The sequence below is a fragment of the Molothrus ater genome, chromosome 14 (assembly GCF_012460135.2).
Source record: "Molothrus ater isolate BHLD 08-10-18 breed brown headed cowbird chromosome 14, BPBGC_Mater_1.1, whole genome shotgun sequence".
In the NCBI taxonomy this organism is placed as follows: Eukaryota; Metazoa; Chordata; class Aves; order Passeriformes; family Icteridae; genus Molothrus; species Molothrus ater.
The window spans coordinates 11023120-11043479 of record NC_050491.2 but is presented as its reverse complement, the minus strand read 5'-3'; the positions used below and the strand labels follow the sequence as shown (position 1 = coordinate 11043479).

General features: G+C 43.7%; 1 protein-coding gene across 1 annotated transcript in view; it reads right to left on the bottom strand.

Moving 5' to 3' along the window:
* KIAA1210 (KIAA1210 ortholog) overlaps positions 1–19170 on the bottom strand; it is a 38338-nt gene extending 19168 nt beyond the window's left edge. Inside the window, exons 1-2 of the mRNA XM_036402465.2 lie at positions 19148–19170; positions 3043–3113 (exon numbers count right to left, since the gene is read on the bottom strand). Of these exons, the coding sequence (XP_036258358.1) occupies positions 3043–3103 (61 nt within the window). The 5' untranslated portion in view covers positions 3104–3113; positions 19148–19170. The remainder of the gene's footprint in view (positions 1–3042; positions 3114–19147) is intronic.
* Between the last annotated feature and the right edge of the window lie 1190 nt (positions 19171–20360).

The window sequence follows — 20360 nt, the reverse complement described above, 5'->3', positions numbered from 1 at the left end:
TGGAAGTAGTTCCCCAAAATGATCAATTCTGCAATGACTGCTAACACAGCCAATGACTCAAAGAATGAAATGGCAAACTTGAGACAGGCAAAGAGCTCTGCAACTCAAAGTCTATCTAAATGAGAAACAAGGACATGTATATTGGTCATGTACCCTGGTGAACTGTCAGCTGTAGAGACAGAAAGCAAGCTGGATTCTAGTGCAGGCATTATTGATGAGCTTAATTAGATGCTGGCATTTCCAGAGAACCAGGAGAGTGTTAAAAAAAACCAAACCAAACCAAACCAAAACAAAAAGCCCACCACACAACAGCAAGTGATCCTAAGGATGCTTGAGAGAAACAGACATAAGTCTTGCCACAAAAGCAAACATTGCCAAGGTACTACTCCAAATACTTTTCTAGTCAGAAGGTGTGCTAACTGTAGAATGGAGGCTGCAGAAAGGATTTCCAAACACTGCCAGTGAGCAATCCCCAGCTGGCATGGGACAGCACTTGGACCATTGTGCAACAGAGAGGATCTGATGCAGACACATCAGTCACTTCAGTGCCTCCTCTGGACTCTAATTTATTACTGCTGTGTGGGGTACATCCCCTCCAGCAATAACTCCTCTTCAACCATGCTCTGCTCAGCTGCAAACAGTCAGTTGCCTCAGATGAATGAGAGGACAGCAAGTTTCCCTGCAGTTCCAGAGACTGGCACTTGCCATATTAATATGTAAAAAAAGATCAAATCACTGCTGGGCACTCAGTGCTGGGTGCAGATGAAAGCTGTGGGACTGTTCTGTGAGAGAGCACTTAGCAAAAAAGACATGGCTCAGAAAGACAATGCTCTTGTTTGCTTCCTGCTGGGAACAGCTGTGCTCTGGTTTTGCACACCACTAAAAGGATGCCACCTTTAAGCTAAAGGTGCCTACATCCCAGTGCACTGTGAAACAGCCCAACATAACAATAAATTGTTACTTGATACTTGGACTAATAAAATACAAGAGGACCTTAATACTTAAAATGGGAGAAAAGCCATTGCATAACAAAAACCCAAGCTCAAACAACTATGCCTATTTCCCCTTCATCCACTGGTGATTTTTGAAATATTATGGTTGCCAATCTTGTTTTATGGCATTAAAAATAAAATACTAAATTTCTAGGTTACTGCCCTAAAAAGGAAAAGCCTTCCCAAAAATTAGTTGCTTATGCTATGTTTTAACCAACTATAACAGAAAAGAAGTAGGAATAAGCATTTTCCTTTCTCTGTAAAGTCTGTGGATTCTGTATTTTTTACTGTAAGTGTATTGTTTGTTTCATTGGGTCTCCTGGGCACAGAGAAAATTAACTCAGGAGTTTCTACTCATTGAATAGTTTTTCCCTATAATAAGATAAAAGAAAAGGTTGCTTCTTCCAGTGCAAAAAATTGAAACTACAAAAAGCATAGAGAACATCTGATTTGGGAGGTCAGTGATCATATTCAAATTAAACCATTCATTTGGGGATCTCCTATGGTCTCTGACTTCCTAGGGTGCAGTCAGTTTTCTGATATTTTCTATCTGATATTTTCTATCTTTTGTTTCCCTCAAATCCAAGGACTAGATAGCTTCAACATTAAGAACACCTAGAAAAAAATCCCAACCCATAGATAAGATTCTCAGAAATTGTCATGATTCTAGCTTCATGCAAATACCAGATATTGGCAGACAGGCAATAAAATCATGGAATTCAGTACCACCAACATTGGGTGCTGGCAGGTTTTGGTTCCTGCCCCAGAGAAGGAGCAGCATGCACTGGGAGCCTTGCACTACAAACAACAAGGCAAACCTCAATAAATCAGTGTAACTGACTGGACTGTGAAGGTGGGGATTTCACCCTCCCAGAGCCTTTACATCATCAGCTAATTATGGAGAGGGAGAGGTGAGGCAATCCTTCATTACCTTTGGAAGTAAACAGAAGATCTAAAATGGCTTTGTCCAAGTCCAGCCAAGTGTCTCCTGAACTCCTTGACAACAGCACAGCAGCCTTTAACTATTTAAAAATGTTGTTCATTTAGGGTCAGAAATATTCCTGGTGGATTTAGAGCCAACACTTTAGATCATAAGCCATGTCCTGCTTTTCCTATCACCCAGGTGAGAATTTGATCTCTTTTCTGAATCTTTTAGCAAACCTGAGTACAAAATTTTCATGCATGGGCTTCACACAAGCTTACCAGATTGCTGGGATAGCACCAGACTGTGTGACAAACTAGATTATAAATCTAAGAAACCAGAGAGTGCTGAGCATCTATCATTGCACTTTCTTCCCCTCTATCCATCTGCCAAGCAGAGTTCAACTAACTTTGCCATTTGCTTATCTCTTCTAACAATATTTTGATAGTGGCAAATATATTTCTAAAGGATAAAGCAAGATGACCTTTAAAACACAAACACTTAAGATTATTGCAAAACATTAGCCAAAGAAAAGAGAGAAAAATCCAATGGTGTGACAGCCACTTCTCCAGAGATGCTTCAGACATGATGCTATTCCTCATATTCAAACTGGCAAAGGGGATATCCTTTAATGTAAACAAGTCTGGCATAAGTAAGATATTTTACTTTCTTGCCTGTTATTCAATTCCTTCACACTGTTTGCATCAGACCATGCCACAGATTAAAGAATAAGTAACAAATGTCTGCCTGTGGCCAGAGGCAGAGAGAGGCTGCTGGGGGTCTGATACAGCTCCCACAGACAGAGGATTTTTAACAGGCTCAGCTCCCACCTCTGCAGGATCCATCAGTGCAGGCACAACAATCAGCCCTTCAAGCTCTAACATCCTGATTTTAAAATCCAGGTCAGAATCAAAAGGAATATCCTCCAACAGGATATGTCACTCCAGTATTGCACATTAAATCATCTTTTCCATAACACTGACAGCTGACAGAGACACACAGAATTTTCTTTACACTACAAAAGAAGCCCTCAGGAAACAACACTGCAAAACAGATCACTACAGACCTGAGTAATTGAAGAAAACAAATCTTCCAAATCAGGTGTACATTCAGAGAACAGCTGCTTACCTGTGCACTCTTCCACTGTGTCTCCAGGTGACTGTGTGACCTCTGTGGGCCTCGTGGCCATTATATAGTCACTGAAACAGAGATGAAAGCATCAGTTTAATTTTAGTCCATCTCCCCAGCAGAATATGGTCCCACCCAGCATGAAGAAACAACACAGCTGAATCTTTTCTGAAACTACATGCCCAAATGGCTATCAGAACCACGCCTTGCACACTCTTGTGCACTTTGGCCACAGAATTTCTCATTTTTTCAGTGACACTTACTTCTCCAGCCACAACTAACAATCCAGTCTAATCACTGCCAGCACCTCTGTCTTGCTAGGAGTCCAGAATCAGCGCTTGCTTTCAGGAAAGATGTCATTACCCTTGCTCAGCAAACACTGTAATGCTTCCCAGTCTTAGAATGATGAACCTGTGCTAGGGAGTGACAGCTCCACACTACTGTAAAAAGCAGAAGTAAGTGCTCAGCTGCCCAGGGTTCATGCATCACAGTGTGCTCACAGCAGGCACCAGTCTAGTCTGTCATCATTATTAAAACCAGTTAAGCATCAGCACTGAAACATCATTCCAGGCTATGCTACATTTGTGGAAACCAATAGATCAAATTTATTTTGGATGCAGTGCAATCAGCTTTTAACCACAAGCTCTGAAACCTTATCGCCAGCAGGGCTATTGATCAACCAAATTAGCTGATGGCATCATCTTCCTCCCCGATGAAAACAGAAGTCCAGCCTGGTTTTAACATCATTCAGTGGTAACTGGCTCCACTTTGTATTTTCCAAAGGGGTGTCTGTCACAGACAAAGGAATGAAGCAGCAGACCACAGGCGTTACAAATGTCAAGCAACAATGGAAGTGTGACAGTTTAGCAGGGCAGCTCATGAACACTGTCCTTTGTTATGGAAGGTACCTCAGTGATGCTTTTATGTAAGTAGAGGTTCCCATATGCTGTCAGGACTCAAAGAGCAAGAATCTTTACAACCAAATCCTGCTCTCTTTTCTGCATAGAGCACATCTAACAATTTGCCACATTTAAGTGGTGTAACAATACAGCCAAGTCAAATATCTCAACAGCAAACAAGACTGTGATTCTGTACCAGTTTGGCCAATCACTAAACTCTTCCATTTCTTTTACATCACCCACATACTCTAAAATCTGTCATGCCCAAAAGCACTGGGACCCTTCTATGAGCCCACATCTTCAGACAGCCTTAAAAGATAAAGTGCACAAACTCAGAGGCAGAGGTGTCTGTCAGAGAAAAGAAAGGAGCAGCTCAGGGAGGTGAAACAGGAGGGCTCCTGTGACAAAAGCAGCCATGGAGTAAAGCATTCCCTGCACTCACCACACAGACATGGCAACTGTAAAGCTGCTGAGCTCTGGGAAGGAATTGGGGAGGTACAAAAGAGAAGCAAAGTGCAGTCAAACAGATCCCCTGGGAGCACTGGGCACAGGAGAGCATCAACACAGTCTAGTTCCAAATAATCTCACTTCTGCTTGTTAAAAACCAATGAAAAAGTCATTGCAACAACCAGGACTGATTACACCTTTCCTAACTGAGAGGCACTGAGGTTGTTCTTGAAACAATTGCCAGACAATATTGACAAGCAATAAAAAATAAGATTTCCAAGTTTTCTTCAGGATGATCATAACCATTCAACTTTTATCCTTTTTTTCCCCTTGTCTCATCAATTATCTATGAAAATGTTTGCATTTCCTACATACTTTCTTTAAAGCAGTCATCAGTAGACTTTCTTATAGACTCCTTCTTTATATTAAAATGGTTCCAATTTTTCCTCTCAACTTTATACACCATGCACACTGAATTAGATTTTTCTGAGGTAAAGGGAAATGCATTTGAAATAAAATATTGAGAAAGCATTCAACAAATTTACAAGGACAAACTGACAAGTCTCCAGACTTGAGTTTATTTTTACAGAATGTGAGTGGACCTGGAATTTGGCTCATTTAGATCTCTAACTTCTGCTTTTCTACCTTCAGTTCAACCAAAGCAAGAGAAAATTGATGCTTTCAGATCCAGATTTGTTTGCATCAGTTCAACATTTATTTAACTCAATCATCTCAGCTGCTCACTCAGAATCCTTCCAGCCCTTGAAGATATTTTGACTGCAGTGTTTATTGTAACTCATTTATTTCCAACTGGTATATCTTTTATACAAGTAGAGCTACAACTGCAAATCAATTCAGCTCTGAGGCAGCTTCTTCACAGTCAAATCAGCTCCAGCATTAACTCAATTTTATAGTTGAGTTCTCTGGGGCACATGGAGCTCAAATGTCAACTACAGAGGTGCCCCATTTAGGACCTCATCATCTTTTTCCAGTGAACTGAACATTACAGATTTTCTCAAGCTCTGAGTTAGTTGAAGTAGCTGAATTACAGGAAAAAACCCATATAATATATGGTGTCTATATTCCACCAGCAAAGTGGAGGTTCCATCATTGAAAACCTGATGACAAACCTGGAGGAAAGTTAGCAATTAGGTGACATTTAGACTTCAAATTCTGGTGGTAGTGAGTTGTACTTTACAGAGAACAGTTAGCAAATGTTCTGAGCCACAAGCCCTAGCCTGGAGGTCAGTGTAATGGAGAAAAAGGACAAAACCCCATCAATCCAAGTACACATGAGTGCACAGGCATTAACCAATAAAACCTCCAGACATTCACCACTGCCAGGCCTTAATAACAGCAGACAGACACAGTGTCAGGATGTATCAATACCCTGTACATCCAGTGCAATCAGCTGTGCTGACCCCCTGTGAGCTCTCCCGGAGCATTACACCATTAGAGACAAAGTTTTAAACAAATACTGTCTGTGTATCGATTTTCAGTGATAAAAATATCAGGTTAAATAAATGGCCTTTAGAGCATATTTCTGATACTCCTGAGGTGCCCCAGGACAGCTGGGAGGAGATGCTTGCACAGGGATGCAGGAGACTTCTCCTCGGTGTGGAACAGTGGGGGCATTTCCCCAGTCTACACCTTTCTAATATGTTCTTAGTCCTCTCTCAACAGTTTTTGCAATCCCTGCATGTGCACAGACCTCCTGCTGCAGAGCTACAGGGCACACAAGATGTTGAATCTCTGCCACACCCCTCAAAAGCAAGATTCAGCCATGGCCAGTAAATCCACTGCATCAATTCCTATGCAGGGCCATGGAAAAGACTGAAAGTTTACCAAAAGCACAGCTTTTGCCTCTCCCTGCACAGCATGATGGGCTGGATTACCACAAATGTGAATTAATTAATTACTTGCAAAGAGTGGCTTCCTATGTAGATGCAATCACGAAAATAATATTGACATTATTACACCCTATTCTCATTGCTAGGGTGTGCTTTAAAGCAATTAAACCCCTATAAAGTTGCAGGATTTGCTTCACCTTTAAAACAGAGAATGGAACTTAGCAGTCACCACTACCCTCACTTGGTCTGATGTTTAGATCTAGGCTCTCTCTGCTATCCCACATAACATTTCCATTGATAACCCCACTGTGCTGCATTCACTCAGAGCCCTTCAACTCATTACAGGAACTAATGAGTCTGAAAAGTAATGAGAAATCTCCAGGAACAGGAGAAATGTCCTTGTCTCCCCTTTGCAAACTGAACCAAGTGGACAAATATTTGGAGTTCTCTATGGGAGGGCAGTGATAGGGCAAGAGAAATACAGTTCCAGGATGGTGCTCTGACCATTTGCTTTGCTGAGCTGAGCACATGACTCAATATGTACATGGGGGGTAAGGGGTGAGAGAATCTCACCAAATGAATAAAAGACAATTCCCTTTCACTGCTTGGTTTGTGTATTTAAGGACTCCTGGGAAGTTAGCTTTGTACAGGACTCAAGTTTCCTGAATTTAACAAAGGTTCAAGAGAAATGCTCTCTGCTCAGCCTCAGAAAAGGACACAGCCTCCTTGCTGGCTCTCCAGTGGAGCAGAAGACTTGGAAATTGCACAGCAGGCAAGCTCCCAGCCCACCTTCAGTGCTTCTTCAGCTTCAGTCCATGGTTCTGCATCAGCATTCCACAAGGCCTTATGACAGAGAGATCAAAGGAGATGCTGAACCCTGAACAGCCTCTTTCTTATCAAATAAATGCTTGAGGAAATAAAGCCTCAAGAATGCAAGGCACTGCATTCAGTTAGCATCTTCATGGCCGATAGAAGACAGACAATGGCAAGCAGCCAAGAGAAAGAGGTGAAATTTTTGCCTGGGGCTTTTAAAGACCAATTTCCTCCATGCTACAAAAATTATTTGAAATCAAGCTTATGGTCCAGATTTCAGGACACACACTTTCCACAGCAAGAGGCATCAGCACAGGAAAATGGAGCCTGTGGACCTCATCTGGTCCTCCAGGTCACCACCCTGCAGCCAGCCTCCCCCAGAACACACTTCAAGCTACTGCAGGACCTCAGAGAAAGCCCCTCTATTCCTCCTGAGAACCAAGGTCAAAAAAAAGCCACAGAATGCAGGATGGTTTAATATTCAGATTACATTCTGCAGCAAAAGGTGAATGAGAGGTTAAATTTTCTTCTCTCTTATTAAAGCACATTAGAGGACTTGGTTGTGACAAAATGTGGTTGATGGCTTTTCTCTCAGGGAGCCCAACAAGCTATCAATGAACTCATTAATCCAATAACAGCTAAGTGAAGTAAAGTTTATCCTCTGCAACTTCACTGAACAGGATTTCAGAGTCAATCATAGCAATAGCAAAGCCAGCCAGATTTCTATTCAATTTTCACATCCCTTGAGCATATCAGAAACTCAGCAACCAAAGCTCCCTTTGCTCTCCATGAGATGAGTGACCTGCACTCAAGGCCCACGGTCACAGAAAATGCTGAACAGTGTGGGATTCAACAAAACAGCTTTGTTGAAACAGGGTGCAATCCAACAGGAGAGGGGGAGCCAGGATCTGACCTTGTACAGCTGATCCCACTGTGCTCTTCTACAATGGAGTGCTCCGAGGATGGAATTCCCAGGGGTTTTTGCCAGTCCCTAGCTGGTGTCTCCCATGGGGTCCCTCCCATGGGGTCCCTCCCATGACTGTTTAATATAGGTGTAAAAGATTAGCACAAACAGGAGTTTACACCAGGATTCTTGCTACTCTCTCCACTGGTAAAGGGGAGGGGAAGAGTTTATAAAGTTTTAGAATATTGATCTTGTAATTTTCACTGAAGGAGAGATAGTTCAAGAAGGTTTAAGGTCCTTGTCCAAGGATCACAAATAATAAATACAGCAGTAGCACCCACTAGGAAGTCTGGATAAGCATCTGGATAATATTTAATATCAATAAAATATCCTCCCAGAATCAAGCAGGGAGTCATAATTTCCCATAGCAACAGACAACATTCAGCTCCTAACCCTGACAAGATATCCAGAGCAACAACCATGCACATGGAGAGATCTGTTCCCAGCTCTCACACCTTGCATTCAGACAATGCCCCCAACCCCCTCTGTCCCCACACCTTGGCTCCTCTGTGAAGACTCTCCAGAAGACAGGTCCCAATGTGCTGAACTCTTGTTTGCTACAATCTGCCTTGAGAAGGCTCTGCCTGACAGCAATTCTGAAGGATTTCTGCTGTTCAACAGTGCCTGAAGCATTATGTCCTGCCCTCCTAGTGAGTGTGTGTGCAACACTAATGGAAAGCAGCTGGTGGGCTGAAGCAGACTTTAAAAAAAAAAAAAGGAAGAGGAGGAAATGCCTTTCATACAGTCACACAGACTCATTCTGTAATTGTGCGAGAAGGCAAGAGGATAAGAAGGGGGAAGGGTAAATGGGAAAAATTCATAAGCACTCTGTTCCCAGTCCAGAAACTCAAAGAGTCAATTCCTCTCTCCCCTGCACTGCTGGCCCACCTCCCCAGACTCCCTGCACTCCTGCCAATTGTTGGTTTAGCACTGGGGAATTGTGTCCCTGCATGTGGGGACTGACTGTAAACCTGAGGCAGGTACCAGCAGCAGGGCAGCTTTGGTTTGTACTCAGCTCAGGAGGCCAAAGTGAAGTCCCAGAGCTTTGCAACACTTGGCACCAATGCCAGACAGATTAACTTGGTTTGGTGCCACTTCAAGCTGTCCTCATGCCCCTAATTACTCTGCTGTTCTTATTAGCATGATCTTGGGTAGCTGCTGTCTGTGCAAGATCTCTGCTGCAAGTTTGCATCAGCTCAGACAATACAGCAAATATCTACCTGCTAGCCAAAAGCCAAGGAAAATGGTTCTTGATAGCCCATCCCTAAGAATAATTTATCACAGATTTTACAGTGCATTTGCAGAGAAATGTGACATAAATTTGCCCAAATCAAGATTGGCTCTAACAAAATCATGATCTAAGCCACAGCAAGATTTTGGCCCCAGACTGTCTCCATTTTAAAGGAATGGCCATTAAATGACCCAGTTAAATTCCACCACTTGGCATTAGCATAGGAGTAAGCTTTTCCCATGTAGTAATTCTTTTTCTTCACACCAACACACTGGGGAAATTTCAGGAAACAGCTGGAATGAGGATCTTCTCCCACTCTTCCTAAAAAGAAGAAAAGGAATAGCAAAGCCTCCCAGCAACCACACTAAAGGAACCATTTGCCAGCAGCAGGAGACACCCTCAGATCCACTTGACAGGGATACATTTGAAGTAGCTGTGGAGGAGGAGGAACATGCATTTAAAAATCATCAGGGATGTAACCAAGGCTGCCTTTGCCAGCTGGGAGCTGCTCCCAGAGAGCATCACTGCCTCTGGAAATGGTCTCAAGGCAAAGCAACAGGAAATGCCAACCACTCTCACTGAACAGCAGACAAGCCTCATGCCAGCAGAGTCAAGGTGTCAGAGAGTCAAGGATGGGAATAAAAGTCAAGCTCACGGTCTCTGCCTCTCCAAGTGGTAAATTCCACAAGTGAGTGTAATCTTCCATCCCAGATTTGGTGGTGGGCATATTTAGCCACTGTTTTCTAGCTTGTGTATGTGCTTTTTACCCCCTCTCCAAATTCCTAATTAATTTTGCTTCCCCTGGAGCCTTCAAGGATAAATTTAGATGACTGGGATGTGACCTGGGGTGTGCAGAGCCCTGGGGGTCTATGGGCTGCTCTGAAGGGATCAGCAGAAGGTGGCAAAGGAGAGGTTTGCCATCAGCTGGCTTCAACATGCTCTATAGGGGCTGAAAGTCTGTGAGCCTGAGAAAACTTCATGGAAATGGTCAATATCTGCAAATTCTGAAGGTGACAAGTATTAGTTTAGACAGCAAAATCTATGAGACAGAGCTTGTCTTTTAAACCTATTCTAGCAGATGGAGACTATTGGGCTGGGATTTGGGTAAATTCACTGGTTTTCCTGGCTCTATCAGAAATCACTGGATTTCTAACAAGAGCCAGGTTATTTATCACTCAGCCATGAGCTTCTTTACCTGTGGAATCACCATGGTCACACTGAACTCCTGCAAAGCTTCATGAGCCCTGTGGGAGAGTTAAATATCACCTCTGGAGGCATTTTCACCAAATTAAGCTGTCTGACTATTGCAGGAAAAATGAGGCTGTAACAATAGAGAACTGAACACCAGAATTGAAACATGGAACTTCAGGCTACATCTAAAGCTTCCTTTTTTTTAAGGTTTTTTCTAAACAGTCACTTATCCTTCAACTTTTGGTTAAAGATGGAGGGAAAAAAAATCTTCAGATACAATGAAACTTCTCAGGACAAAAGATAACAAAGACATGTAATGGTCTAGAATTCAAAGTGCACTTAAAAAAAAATTTAAAAAATTTAAAAAGGGAGGAAAACAGAAAATGCTGGGAGAAACTGTTACAATTTTTCTCTGAAGATCAAAATCCCATAAAACCAGCCAGCCATCTTTTGGCTATAAAGAAGCAAATAAAACACAGGCTTTGTGGTCTCAGAAGCTGCCTTTGGCAGGAAGCTCAGGAAATCTCTCTTCATGTGAAGTCCCAAAGCCTATTTGTCAGTATCTGCTGCCTGTACACACAACAAATAAAAACAAGGCCAGCTCCTTTCCAGTTGAAACACAGTGTCTGGCTGGCTCACCCTGAGTTCCCACTGCCCTGGGCATTTCTGCAGTTCAGAGCCCATCCTGGCTCTTGATCAGGGAAGGCCAGAGGCAGCCTCTGTGTTTGCAGAGAGAGCTCTGTGGGAAGTTTGATGGTTTTATTTCCCTCCCTTCTTCTATCCTAAAGAAAACCTCCTGCTGTGCCTGCTCTGCTCTCTCTAGAGCCTCAAATTAGGCAGCTCCTGAAGTACAATGGTCTTGAAGCACATGGAGAACTCCTGGAGCCAAGGGAGATCATCCATGTGCTCAGGGCACTTCCTGAGCCATTTCTGTCCCAAGGGCAACTCCTGACCTTTTGCTCTAGCATGAGCAACTACTAAAAAGGGATCCCACTTCTCTGGATTCCAGACACAAATACCTCTCTAAAACAGGATCATCTAAAATAAGATTATCTGAGCTAATGGTGTTTTGCACCAATGCAGTATCAAGCTGAATTCCCACTGTATTTTAAGGCAGTGGTACAGCAGCATCAGGGGCAGAGATGGTACCATGACAGCAGAAACTGGCACCAGAGACAACAAGAACTGCAGGATGGGGTAGTGACAAGCAGGGGGAGAGAATCAGATGGGGACAGACATTCTGTGAGATCTTCACAGGCCAGGGCTGCAAGAAAGGAAGCAATGAGACAACTTGCATCTTTTTAATTTAAGCTTTTGAAACATTCTTTTCACTGAACTGAAATGATGGAAAGCAGTGTGGCTGCTAGGGTGAACCAGCAAACAATTCCTCCACACCTCTGTCAGGTCTGTATTTTCCCATGTACAGAGATAGCTTGATGGTTATCACAATGTCTCCATCCTAATTCTGAGCTAGACCACTCAAATACATCTCATTTGCATCAGAGCTACTGTGTGGATCACAAGTGCCTTGTTAGATGAGTGATATCTGGAAGCCCCAGCAGAAGTGCACAGTTACATGCTCCTGAGAACGTTTAAGCATAAATGAATTCATCATGAATACAAGACAAATATTTAGCTCACTAATTAACACCAGATCCTTGAATCTCAGGGGCCAAAAGGAACAACCACCACAAAATTCTGAAGCTGGAATGCCACCCTGGCTGTGGATGGATGGTTAGAAAGCAAGATCAAGCAGCTTTGTCTGCACAGCCAAGTTTCCCTGCTCTGACTGAGAGTGCTACAATTCCCTCTAAGAGCACCCTGCTCTGGGCTGAGGCCATTTTCATCCTAGCAGCTGGTACAGAGCTGTGGTTTGGATTTGTGCTTGAAACACTGCTGATAACTCAGAGATGCTTCCTTCAGCACTAAGCAGGTCTTACCCAGAGCCTTCTCTGCCCCTCAGCCCACCCCAGCAGCGAGAGGCTGGGGCTGCACAAGGAGCTGGGAGGGGACACAGCCAGGACAGCTGATCCCAACTGACCCCAGGGATGTCCCAGACCATGGGGCCTCATCCTCAGCACGGAAAACTGGAGGAGAAGGATGAAGGGGGGCATTTGGAGGGATGGTGTCATGTGACAGAGCCCTGCTGTTCAGGGGATGATGAACACCTGCCTGCCCTGGGGAATAAATTCCTTGTTTTGCTTTGCTTGTGTGCATGACATTGCTTTACCTATTCAATTGTCTTGATCTCAACCCAAGAGTTTTCTCACATTTATCCTCTCCAATTAATTAATAATTCTCTCTCCAGTCCCAGCAGGTGGGAGAGTGAGGAAGTGGCTGTTGTGGGGCTGAATTGCTGGGGTTGAAGCACAACAGTCACAAAGCTACCAACATGCTACAGCATGGAGACAGGACACAACAGAGCACAGAATGTCTTGGCACCTGGACACCTCTCCAAATGCAGCAGCACACACAGGTGTAACAGTGCAGCTAAAGAAATGAATAATGATGTGTGTGGCCTTTTTCACACATATTTTGTTGGAAACATTGGGCTGTTGGCACAACCTTGACTTTTGGCCCAGTGATGAGCAGTGACTGCTCAGCATCTGCAAGCAAAATCAGACAGGATATCAACTGCCTGGGGTTTTTTTCTTTGTTTATACAGTGACTCCCCCAATGGACTGGGAGGCCAACTGCAAACTTGAAAAAAATAATTATGAGTAAAATAATAAGATAAACAAAAAATATGAGAGTTTGCAGTTAGTATTTGCTGTATTCAAAATAATGTTTAAAACTACTTAATCCATGATAGTTTTACCAACCCTGAGACAATAACAGATGTAATGCAGAACTATGAGCTTGAATCACATTAGTGTAGAACACCTTGTGCTTAACTGTCTTCTTACAGGAGAAATATGGGGGGTGGAAGAGAATCAACCTTGGAATTACCTTGGGTTTTTTTCCTGTTTCCCCATGGACAGACTTATCTCAGATTTCCTCAAACCTGGCTGGTAATCAGCTCCAGCTGCCCTCCACCAGCTCAGGTAGGTTATCTGCTGGAAGCACAACTTGAACCCACTGCATTTTTGTCCCACATATCATCAGATTTCAGCTTTTACATCCAATTCTAGGCCTTCACATCACAGCAGATATGAAAGCCTAAAACTTTGTAGAACTCTGCACAAGGAGGAAATGACAAATTAATCTCTCCAGTTGGCTCTAGGGCTACAAAGCTAGACACGGAGCAGCAGAAGTTTCTGTCTAAGAAGAGAACACAAGGGAAAATTATGACAAGATGTTTTCATGGCTAAGTCTGGCAAAATCAGACAAAAAACCTGATGGTGAAAGGATGCAGAAGAGTGAGAATCACATTTAGCAGATTGTTCCAGCCCAAGCTTCTGCTCCACTGCAAGGGATGTAGGACAAGCAGCAGTGGAGGTCAATCTGACAGCATATCAGCCAAATACTCAGAACCTTGGTGATAGCAAAAGGGCTGTTCTACTGAAACCAAACAAACAGGACTGCTTGGAATTCCTCTGCCTACAGCCAGCAAACACACTGTACCACTGTGCCTGCAAAAACAAACACCATCCAGAGAGAAGCACGAACAGAATGAGGAGATGGGAGTGATTCACTGCTGGATTAAAGCAGAATTGAACTTTTTGCACAAAGATGAGTCAAAGAGAGTGAATCACAAAGAGAAGTAGTTGATTTTTTGGTTAATAATACAGTAGCATTGTACTAACACTGCCCAACTCCCTGCAGTGCCATGGCTCTGACACCTCCTAACTGCTTTTGTTCACCCTCTCTGCTATTTTTGAATAAGAAAACAGGACTTAGGTCTCTATACATTAAATACCAGGCAGAGCACTGAATGATTCCTGTGGGCTGAAGACAAAATGCTCACAAGTATCCAAACACTGTACAATTGCCTAATACAGGAACATGATCATAGGCTGTGCATGGAAAGATTCCTCCAAGAGACTCACAACCCCTGAGGAGTCTTTCTACCTCAGCTCACACTCTCTGATTTGGCTTGGTGGGAAGAGCTCTCCACCTTCCATAAAACCTGTTTCTTGAAACTCATCCAAGGATTGTCTCTGCACAGGTGAACTTGCTTTGCTGGGCAGAAACCACCTATCATACTCAGATAGTTTCATCTCAAAATCCCCCAACACTGAAAAGCTGTTAATGAGGGATTCTTTCTCTTATGAAATAATATGCTAAAGTGATGTACAATAAAAAGACATGTAAACAGACATATTTAAGTATACCAAAGTGTTTATGGGAAGCATTCCACCTCTCCTGAATTCATCAGACAGACAGACAGATAGATCCCAGATCATCACAAGGACAGTGACCCTGCCACTGCTCCCAGGAAGCCTGCACTGATTCCAAAGCTGCCAGCTGAGCCCATGGACCATGGCTGAGCCGAGCTGATGCTGGGGGATGCCACAGGCAGGGATGGCCAGGGAACTCAGTGTCTCTCTTTAAACAGCTTGGAGTCTTGGAGAGATTCTTCATGTCTAAAACAGTGCCAAAGAGCAAAGCATCCCTCCCTGCAGTCAGCAGCAATGCATCACTCCCTGCAATCAGTCAGGCAGCAGCAATGCATAGCAATGCATCACTCCCTGCAGTCAGCAGCAATGGATCTCTCCCTGCAGTCAGTCAGCAGCAATGCACGGCTCTCTGCAGTCAGTCAGCAGCAATGCATGGCTCCCTGCAGTCAGCAGCAGCAATGCATGGCTCCCTGCAGTCAGTCAGCAGCAATGCATGGCTCCCTGCAGTCAGCAGCAGCAATGCATGGCTCCCTGCATTCAGTCAGCAGCAATGCATCTCTCCCTGCAGTCAGTCAGCAGCAATGCATCTCTCCCTGCAGTCAGTCAGCAGCAATGCACGGCTCCCTGCAGTCAGCAGCAGCAATGCACGGCTCCCTGCAGTCAGCAGCAGCAATGCATGGCTCCCTGAAGTCAGCAGCAATGCATGGCTCTCTGCAGTGAGTCAGCAGCAATGCACGGCTCCCTGCAGTCAGTCAGCAGCAATGCATGGCTCCCTGCAGTCAGTCAGCAGCAATGCACGGCTCCCTGCAGTCAGTCAGCAGCAATGCATGGCTCCCTGCAGTCAGTCAGCAGCAATGCATGGCTCCCTGCAGTCAGCAGCAGCAATGCATGGCTCCCTGCAGTCAGTCAGCAGCAATGCATGGCTCTCTGCAGTCAGTCAGCAGCAATGCATGGCTCCCTGCAGTCAGTCAGCAGCAATGCATGGCTCCCTGCAGTCAGTCAGCAGCAATGCATGGCTCCCTGCCGTCAGTCAGCAGCAATGCATGGCTCCCTGCAGTCAGCAGTGCCTCTCCTCTGCCCTGCAGCAATGCAGCCTCCAGCAGGGAGGGAGGCAGGGGAGGATGAGGAGCTGCTGACAGAGAGGAGCCAGCAGGCTCAGCCTGCCCCGGGCCAAGCTGCTCCTGCAGCAGCAGTTGGAGGAGCTTTAAAGCACTTCCCATGCACTTGTCACTGTCCCAGCTAAAGCAGCAGCTGCTGGCTGTGGATGGGGAGCCAAAGGCTCAAACGACCACACGAACATGTGAAAGTTGTAAAAAATGCAACTGGCTGCAAGGACAAAGGGATTTTTGGGATTTCCACCATCCCCTATGAGCCTCTTCAACAAGAAGGCTGGGGTGAAGGTGCAGGGGCAGTGGACAGACAGCCACCCATCAGGTGGACAGCTCTGTGCCATCTTCAGAATAAACCCAGCGATCACCACAATCTCCTCCTGACATTTATCTGAACAGCAACAACACAAAATACAGCAGCAGCACATAGCCTAACCAGAGAACATATTTTACTCAATTTCATGGTCATAACATCATTTTAGATTGGCAATTGCTTTAATCTCAAACAATCTAGAAATATATTGAAAATTCTACTGGTGCATTCGTTGATCAACTTGCTTTACCCAAATGCTGAACTTCTTTGCAGGATAAAAGTGCACTTCAGCATTTTTTGACAATTATGGAATATAAGAAAAGAACACAATACCCCACTGGAAGTGCAAAGCTTGGCAAAGCAGAAGACATTCAAGCTGAAATGTCCATAATTCTGGGATTGTTTGTGAAAGGCACCATGAAATCCTGAGTGACCACATTAAATACAGTTAAATACATTTTCTTATAGTCTGCTATAGAAACCAGACTGAGCTGGCACATAAAGCCTTCAGCCAAATATTTTATATAGCTTCTAACACACTATATTTATCTTTGGAAATTGGCAGTTTGCATTGACCATCAGTGAACCTTGCTATTCAAGCAACCACATTTTCAGCTCATAACAACATACTTGGCTAGTCCCAAAAACTGAGTAGCACATGAAAAGATTCCTCCACAGGCTTTAGGAAACTTTATCATATTTGTTCAGGTTTAATATTTTTTTTCTGGCACCGTGCTAGGAGCAAGGAAGAAACAGAACTCTGCAACAAGAGTGATGATAAACTTAGCAGAACAATTCAAGATTACTCAGGTTGCATATGCTGGTTAAAGAGAAATATGAAATCAATTTAGAAGTTTTATTTCAGTGAAATAGCAGCCAAGATTGGGACTGTGATGAAGAATTACCTGGATTAGGCTTTGGGTTCTGTTTTTTTCATTTCATAAGAGGACATTAACAAAGCACAGGGACAAGACTATGTGTACAAAATCAGATTCAGCCACACATTATTACAGTGTACCAAGAGCCTTTGCTTCCTCTTGTAAAAAGTGGGGCAGTGGGGTAAATGTGCCAGCAGCACAGGAGAGCACTCCCTAAAGCAGCTTTTAAAACACTCCAGGTGCTTTAGCTGGACCCAGCAGCTCAAAGCCCTGGGGGAACCCTTCCCCAAAGTCCATGGCAGCTTTCTTGGCAGGCACTGAGCTCCAAGTCACTTTGGCCAAATTCCTACTGGTATCCAAACCAATTGCTTAAAGCATAAAAGTAATTTCATTCCAAAAGATCTTTCATTCAGAAAGCAAATTAACTCCTACAGGTCAAATGACCACGTGAGAATTTGGGAAGTTGTTCCAATGACACATTTGTCCAGAAAGACAAACACTTCATGTTAAACTGCAAACAAATTTCATTGAAAATTAATCTCAGGGTAGAAACATCACTATTTCTGCAACTGGTGTCTTGAACTCATTTTAAGTGCCAATAACCACAGCCAAATCAGCACATAAAATCTGTGAAGACTGCAAAGGGTTAGTAGTTGCATTAATTCACCTGGGAACACATCACAGGGCTGAAATAACAGGCTGAGGAATATAAGCTGTGCACATATATCAAGTGTAGAGACCTAACTGAAGAATATCAAAAAAGAAGAATTTGTTGAATAAAAAAAACCCTGTTCCTCATAAGTCAGGTGGAGATTGACCAGGAAAGAAGAGATGGTTTACCACATGTAACAAAGCTTCATCTGTCCAGCCTATATAGACTCTCTCTGAATCACAAATTTGTTTTAAGTGCATTAGATTCTGAAGGACTTGGGGGGGGGGGGGAAATCAAACAATGTAAATTTACTACTTTTTGTCAATTCAAGTGCCAATCCACCTATCCTCATCAGGACTCACTGACAGCCCTTTTGCTAGTTCTGATGGCACACTCTCCCTTTATCTAAATCAAACTTCTCTGCCAAATATTAATTCCCTGTCACAAATATCAAAGGAGGAAAGGAGTTAATATGGGATGGAAAAGCTAACAGAAATCCAGTAGGAGTTGTGTGCCTTTGAAAATGCACATTTCCACCAGAGTAATGTGAGACAAACTGCTGGTATGAGGGATCCAACGTCTGGGAGAAGGAAAAGGAGTCAACTGCCAGCTCCACTTTTGAGCTATTTTCCTGCCTCTGCTATCCAGGACTTACCCACACACCTAACTATCAGTATTCACATCTTAAGCCTCAAGACACAATTTCACTTGCCTTCCACTGTGCCTGTTCCCTGTCTGTAATCTCTCAGCGGGTGCAAGGATAGAGCCCTCTGCAGTCTGTTGGTGCAAAACAAGATCAAACCACTCCTCAGGTTTGGTAGCAGGAAATTTTGTTCTATTCCTCAGCAGGGAGAATGTCAAAGGAAAAACAGAATGCATCTTCATAGTGGTTTAAAGCACAACAGGATTCTCTCATTCTATTTTCCCTTGATACCCTACTCCAACAGAACATGCCAGCAAAGCAATAAAAAAATAATTTTTTTTAAATACAACCAAATCTCTCAACAGGGAGCAATTACAGAAACAAACCTCAGATTACTTATAGAAAAACTGAGCTCATCAAGTTCTTAAAGAGCATTTACTGCCAGACTTCTAGCTGAACATTTTTTAAAAGCCAATGTGTATTTCTGTATTTCTCCTTTTTATGTGTTAATATAGAAACAATACAGCTAACCTCTAGGGAAGGGGAAACTTTCCCTCTTGCTATAATTAAACAGAAAAAGGTTCTTAATGCCCTTTCCAATATTTCATGCTTATACCTCTGAAGGAGAAAAAACCATGACCAATTTTCACCAAACAAATATTTCAGCCAGGACTTTTTTTTTGCACTTTTGTGCTCGGGCTGGCACTTCAGACCCAAGGCAAACCCACTTTGTTCAAGTCTGCAGCTGCAACACAACAAAGACAGAATTTCAAAGTACCCACTGGACTCAGCTCCCTTTGGGAAGGTGCAGGGGAGGGCTCAGCATGGCACTTACTTTTTACTTTTCAGGCACCCGTAGAACCCAGCCATGGTGCTCCCAGGGAGGTGTGTGTGCATTTAATTCATTCCAGGGTGGGGATGCCAGCCCAGGGATTCTGTGCAGAGCTCCCCAGAGCCCCGGCGTGCTGCAGCAACCCCTGGCCAGATAAAGTTCCTGATCTGAGGCACTCAGACTCTGCTGAACTGGGTCCAAGGAGGGCTGTGCCTGCTCCATAAATGGATATGAATTGTTAACTCCCCCTTTTCCTCTCTCCTTGCAGCTATTGGTACGCACAGCATCCGAAGTGTAAAATACCATATGGCATTGGATTCCGTCCCCCTGTGGGACTAATGAGGGGCTTGGTTATAATTACAATGTGAAGAAGCCCTGAGGAGATTAATTGTTATTGTTATTCTTAGACAGAGGAAAGCTACAGAAAATACTTGCAACATCTTTGAAATAGCGACTAAAAGCTGCAGTTATTCTCCAGCACAAAAGGGGTGCACAGGGTCTTTCAAAACAGGCATTATCCCAGTTCACTGTAAATCACAATCTATTCTAACCAGGTATTCTGCACATTAACTGGAAAAAAACCCAAACAACTGCATCCCTGCAATATTGCAAGGTCAGGCAAAACACTTAAGAGTTTAAATTACTATTACTTTGAAATAGCCATCACACCCATATTGCAGAGTTACTGCCTGGTGATGACCTCTGCCAATTTACCAACAGTTGTTACTCACTGTCACAGCTGAGGAGGCACTCACTGGGTGTAGGAACAGGCAAATGCTGGGGAACACAAACCTCAAGAGCCTCATTCACAGGGGTGACCCAAGTCCTGGGGACAATATAGCTGTACTACACATTTCTAGCATTACATTGCATTGAATGCATATAGAAATGAATTTGCATCATGGTTATCAATGGCCTCTGTTGAGGTAAAAGCAGAGAGGAGGCAAAACATTGCTGGTGCTGCCTGCACACGGGGAGGGAGCAGCAGCAGCCTGAGCCTGCTCCTGCAGTCACATGGCCTGCTAAGAATATCAGCTCCTAATTAAAAATTGCATGGCTATTTCAAAGTAGGAGGTTCATAACTCTCATAATAGCAAAGCAAAGATTTACAGTCATTCCTAGAAGATCAGAAGAAAACCACATTTATTTGTATTTCTCAGCTGGTACAGAGTGTTTGAATACTTGGGTCTGGCAAGTCAGTAGGAGGGAGTATTAT